At 40.6% G+C, this 6,499-nt stretch overlaps 1 protein-coding gene across 2 annotated transcripts in view; it reads right to left on the bottom strand.

Moving 5' to 3' along the window:
• Nucleotides 1–1,572: 1,572 nt before the first annotated feature.
• LOC118357618 (LYR motif-containing protein 1) overlaps nt 1,573–6,499 on the bottom strand; it is an 11,891-nt gene continuing 6,964 nt past the window's right edge. For both annotated transcript variants that reach the window (XM_035734920.1, XM_035734919.2), the window contains exons 3-5: nt 2,276–2,336; nt 2,146–2,177; nt 1,573–2,038 (exon numbers count right to left, since the gene is read on the bottom strand). In XM_035734920.1, the coding sequence (XP_035590813.1) occupies nt 1,922–2,038; nt 2,146–2,177; nt 2,276–2,336 (210 nt within the window). In that variant the 3' untranslated portion in view covers nt 1,573–1,921. The remainder of the gene's footprint in view (nt 2,039–2,145; nt 2,178–2,275; nt 2,337–6,499) is intronic.

Genomic DNA, 6,499 nt, shown 5'->3' on the forward strand with positions numbered 1-6,499 from the left:
TCCCAGTGTCTGGTGGAAAGCAGACTGGACCAGGTTTTCCCTCTAGGATTTTTCCTGTATTCAGCTCCATTCCATAAATTTTTTTATCCTGAAAAACTCCCCAGTCCTTAACAATTACAAGCATACCCATAACATGATGCAGCCACCATTATGCTTGAAAATATGGAGAGTGGTACTCAGTAATGTGATGTATTGGATTTGCCCCAAACATATCACTTTGTATTCAGGACAAAAACATAATCGTTTTGACACATATTTTGCAATATTACTTTAGTGCATTGTTGCAAACTGGGTGCATGCTTTTGAATATTTCTATTCTGTACAGGCTACTTTTTTTCACTCTGTCAATTAGGTTAGTATTGTGGAGTAACTACAATGTTGTGGAGCCATCCTCATTTTTCTCCTACCACAGCCATTAAACTATTAAATAACTTTTTTTAAATCAACATTGGCCTCATGGTGAAATCTGTAAGGGATTTCCTTCCTCTCCGGCAAACTAGGTTAGAAAGGACGCCTGTATCTTTGTAGTGACTGGGTGTATTTATACACCATCTAAAGTGTAATTAATAACTTCACTATGCTCAAATGGATATTCAATGTCTGCTTATTTTTTTACCCGCCTACAGATAGGTGCCCTTGTTTGCAAGGCATTGGAAAACCTCCCTGGTCTTTGTGGTTGAATCGGTGTTTGAAATTGACTACTCGACTGAGGGACCTTACAGATAAGTGTGTGGGGTAGAAATGAGGTAGTAATTCAAAAATCATGTTAAACACTATTATTGCATACAGAGTGAGTCCATGCAACTTTTAACTTGTTCAGCAAATCTTTACTGCTTGCCATTAACAAAGGGGTTGAATACTTATAGACTCAAGACATTTCAGCTTTTCATTTTGAATTAATTTGTAAAAATGTCAAACATCATTTGAATTTGACATTATGGGGTATTGTGTTTAGTGACAAAAACCATCTCAATTGAATCCATTTTAAATTCATGCTGTAACACAACAAAATGTGGAAAAAGTAAAGGGGCGTGAATACTTTCTGAAGGCACTGTAATCATTACATGACTTTAAAGGATAGGTCATTTGATGCAAACATACAGTAAGTAGGTTATAACTTTTCCATTGTATAAATGACATTATCACAATCGCTTGATTGCTCTACCAGTCTGTACAACAAAGGGAATTAGCCAGAACCAAGCACGACAGACAATGTTGATTTGCAGGTGGAATGATGCCCAATGAGCTTGCAAGGTTAAAGTGGGACGCAAGGTCTGATTGGCACTGCATTGTCCAATGAGGTTGTGGGGTGAAGCCATGCATGTGCACAGCTCATGAACACTACAGAGTTTTATTTTATTTTATTCTCTTTATGCATGCTACAGAGGCTAGAGAACAATGATGTGATGGTGAAGTACAACATTTTCGGGACCACTTTTGGCTCGTGAGCGCTACTTTCAGAACTACTGGCTAAAAGGTATCGGAAAAGTACTGAGGAATCTAAGTATTTTTCTACCTGACAGATTTCATCTGTCTTTTTATTTATTTATTGAAAGCATGAATGCAGAGGAGTGGCATTTATCAAAACTCAATTTATTGACAGAATAAATAGTCAAAACAATATCATACATCTTTTTGGCTGACTATCTTACGGGACAGACAAGACTGACATTTTACATAACAGCTTTTGTCAGGAAATGCATGCATACATATACTCGGTAAAGTATACTGTTGCACAGACATGATGGATTGGATCCTGCAGTGCGAATTGAAATTTGCTTGATGAACATTGATGTGCGTGATGAACATTGGATGTAAATTACTTTTGTCATCTACAGCCGAGTGGTCATATGAACTCAACTCCTCCTGAGATCAGCCAGTGACGGTCTTCCTGTCCTTGGCAACATGAGTTAATCTAGTCTCAATTGTCTTCGTCATGTGACTGTAAGTAAACCGGCTTGGCCTGCTTCCTCATGCGTTGCTGTGCTTTCAGCTTCCTGCCTCTCTGGGTTGCCAGTCCCATTACAGGCAGGTAGAGCTGCAATTAAAGAACAAAAATAAAACCAATACATTAGACAATAGTGAAATGACACAATAGTTCCTGAAAGAGAAACATTTGTTCTGGTTTAGATGTCTGTCACTTACAGGTCTTGGATAGGGATTCCTGTAATGAAGACCTGCAAATTAGAGTGGAGAAAAATGTCACATTCTCACACCTGATACATTGCTAAATGAAATCATTAAAAACGTCAACCAGGCTGTCGTTGACACTTACCAATTCCTATCCTTGCCTCACATTCGTCTATGCACTTCTTTATTGATGTATGATCTGTCAGCTAAAGGGGATACACGGAACAGATAAAGAAGAATTTGAGCGACACCAGGCAACCTTTAGGGCCATCTTTTAGGGATAGGCATGAATAATAGAGTACTCGAATGGCCGTCAAATCTCGATCTTTAACCAAAGATCACATTTTTTTTTCAAATATTGTACAATTATTCGGTGGAATGAGCTTTGTGGCTACCTGAACCGGCAAGTTACATTTTGTCTTGAAGACAACGTGAATTTGCTTCGACTCTAGTGTTCAATTTGTACATGTGCATTTGCGGGGCACAACAAAAAAGAAACCAAGCCAAGCATCACACCGTTCATCTCCCTAAATTCACTTTCCCCTCTGTGTCTCAATCACTCAATTGCGTTCTAACCGTTCCCTCCACACACACAAAAGGCTTATTTCTCTCACAAATTTGTTTACATCCCTGTTAATGAGCATTTCTCCTTTGCTAAGATAATCCATCCACGTGACAGTTGTGGCATAGAAAGAAGCTGATTAAAAAGGCATGATCATTGCACAAGTGCACCTTGTGCTGCGGACAATAAAAGGCCACTAAAATGTGCAGTTTTGACACACAACACAATGCCACAGATGTCTCAAGTTTGTTTTGAGGAGCATGCAATTGGCATGCTGACTGGAGGAATGTCCACCAGAGCTGTTGCCAGATAATTTTATGTTAATTTCTCTACCATAAGCCAACTCTACAATGTCGTTTTAGAGAATTTGGTAGTACGTCCAACCGGCCTCACAACTGCAGACCACGTGTAACAACGCCAGCCCAGGACCTCCACATCTGACTTCTTCACCTGTTGGATAGTCTGAGACTAGCAACCCGGACAGCTGATGAAACTGAGGAGTATTTATTGCTGTAATAAAGCTCTTTTGTGGGGAAAATTCATTCTGATTGGCTGGGCCTGGCTCCCCAGTGGGTGGGCCTATATCCTCTCAGACCCATGGTTGCGTCCCTGCAACTTCTGTGAAGTCCATTTAAATTGACTGATTTCAAATATGAACTGTAAACTCGTTGAAATTGTTGCATCGTTGAAATTGTTGCATTTATATTTTTGTTCAGTATACTTTTTCATCTGTAGTCCAATAAACTGTATGGTTCCCGAGTCATAGTGGGAGGACCACACACCATAGCATCACGTGACTCCAAGTCATATATCAATATTTGCGCATAATGGCCTTTCCACTGCCATTTCTTACATAACACATTTTACCAACGCAAAAATATCAATTTCAAATTAACAAATACAGTGCCTTGCGAAAGTGTTCGGCCCCCTTGAACTTTGCGACCTTTTGCCACATTTCAGGCTTCAAACATAAAGATATAAAACTGTATTTTTTTGTGAAGAATCAACGACAAGTGGGACACAATCATGAAGTGGAACGACATTTATTGGATATTTCAAACTTTTTTAACAAATCAAAAACGCAAAATTATTTAGCCCCTTTACTTTCAGTGCAGCAAACTCTCCCCAGAAGTTCAGTGAGGATCTCTGAATGATCCAATGTTGACCTAAATGACTAATGATGATAAATACAATCCACCTGTGTGTAATCAAGTCTCTGTTTAAATGTTTATCTAGCCAGCTAGCTAGCACAGTAGCCAATATAGCTAGCTAGCTGACACTACAGATAAAAGGGTTAGTTATCGTAATCTTTGCTAACAGTGGTGTAAAGTACTTAAGTAAAGTACTTAAGTAAAAATACTTTAAAGTACAACTTAATACGTTTTTGGGGGTATCTGTACTTTACTTTAATATTTTTGACAACTTTTACTTTACTACATTCCTAAAGAAAAGAATGTACTTTTTACTCCATACAATTTCCCTGACACCCAAAAGTACTCATTACATTTTGAATGCATAGCAGGACAGGAAAATGGTCCATTCACACACTTATCAAGAGAACATCCCTGGTCATCCCTACTGCCTCTGATCTGGCAGACTTACTGAACACACATGCTGTTCTGGATGACTGTGTGATAATGCTCTCAGTAGCCGATGTGAACAAAAACTTTAAAACAGGTCAACATTCACAAAGCCGCTGGGCCAGATGGATTACCAGGACATGTTCTCAAAGCATGCGCGGGCCAACTGTCAAGTGTCTTCTCTGACATTTTCAACCTCTCCCTGACTGAGTCTGTAATACCTACATGTTTCAAGCAGACCACCATAGTGCCTGTGCCCTAGGAAGCGAAGGCAACCTGCCTAAATGATTACCGCCCAGTGGCACTCATATCAGTAGTCATGAAGTGCTTTGAAACAGCCCTGACAGAGCCACAGATGACACAATCTCAATCGCACTCCACACTGCCCTTTCTCACCTGGACAAACGGAACACCTATGTGAGAATGCTGTTCATTGACTACAGCTCAGCATTCGACACCATAGTGCCCACGAAGCTCATCACTAAGCTAATGACTCTGGGACTAAACACCTCCCTCTGCAACTGGATCCTGGACTTCCTGACAGGCCACGCCAAGGTGGAAAGAGTAGGCAACAACACGTCACGCTTGCCACGCTGATCCTTAACACTGGGACCCCTCAGGGGTTTTTACTTAGTCCCCTCCTGTATTCCCCTGTTCACCCACGACTGCGTGGCCAAACACGACTCAAACACCATCATTAAGTTTTCTGACGAGACAACAGTGGTAGGCCTGATCACCGACAACGATGAGACATCCTATAAGGAGGAGGTCAGAGAACTGGCAGTGTGGTGCCAGGACAACAACCTCTGCCTCAATGTGAGCAAGACAAAGGAGCTGATCATGGACTCAAGGAAAAGGAGGGCTGAACATGCCCCCATTAACATCGACAGTGCTGTAGTGGAGCGGGTTGAGAGTTTCAAGTTCTTTGGTGTCCACATCACCAACAAACTATCATGGTTCAAACATACCAAGACAGTTGTGAAGAGGGCACGACAAAACCTTTTCCCCCTCAGGAGACTGAAAAGATTTGGCATGGGTCCCCAGATCCTCAAAAGGTTCTACAGCTGCACCATCGAGAGCATCCTGACCGGTGCATCACCGCCTGGTATGGCAATTGCTCGGCATCTGACCGTAAGGCGCTACAGAGGGTAGTGCGAACGGCTCAGTACATCACTGGGGCCAAGCTTCCTGCCATCCAGGGCCTGTATAAAATAGGCGGGGACTTTGATCTCAGGCCCTTCTTATGAACAACATTTTTCCAGCTTATTAGCGTACACCTAATATGTTCCCCCTGTTTGATGATGCTCCTTAAACATTAAGGTCGAACCAAAAGATTACATGTAACAAATATGAAATGAAATAGAAAATTATGTGAAATTGAATGAAACAATGTATGTTAATGCGAATATGTTGTAAAATATTCCATTATGTTTCTATATGATAACATTAGCGTCGTAGATTTAATATGCCATATACTATTTTTTAACAGTTTCATTAATTCATTTGAATTAACTTAATCATTATGACACACTCCTCACTATTGTCATTGGTTGCACTGTTTGTCTACATAACCTGGGTCAAGTATTCATGACAATACCCTGAGGAAGGCATAGTGATGCCCAAACAGTGGTAAATACCCAATAAATTGCTGGGAGTTTATACATGGAGTGTGCAACTTCATTTTGGTAGTTTATGGTGTCAGAGGAAAACTCATAAAGTTGTCAGAGACTCCAGTCACCCAAGTTATAGACTGTTTTCTCTGCTATCGCACGGCAAGCGGTACCGAGCTCCAAGTCTAGAAACAAAAAGGCTCCTCAACGGCTTCTACCCACAAGCCATAAGACTGCTGAACAATTAATAAAATCGCCACCAGACAATTTACATTGACACCCCACCATCCTTTTGTACATTGCTGCTACTCGCTGTTTATTATCTATGCATAGTCACTTCACCCCCCACATACACGTACAAATTACCTCAATTAACCTGTACCCCACACCCTGACTCAGTACCGATGCCCCTGTATATAGTCTCGTTATTGTTACTTTTTATTTGAGTCTAATTGGTAAATAAACTCAGCAAAAAGAAACATCCCTTTTCCAGGACCCTGTCTTTCAAAGAATTTGTAAAAATCCAAATAACTTCACAGATCTTCATTGGAAAGAGTATAAACACGGTTTCCCATGCTTGTTCAATGAAACATAAACAATTAATGAACATGCACCTG

Source organism: Oncorhynchus keta, chromosome 24 (assembly GCF_023373465.1).
Source record: "Oncorhynchus keta strain PuntledgeMale-10-30-2019 chromosome 24, Oket_V2, whole genome shotgun sequence".
NCBI classification, from domain to species: domain Eukaryota; kingdom Metazoa; phylum Chordata; class Actinopteri; order Salmoniformes; family Salmonidae; genus Oncorhynchus; species Oncorhynchus keta.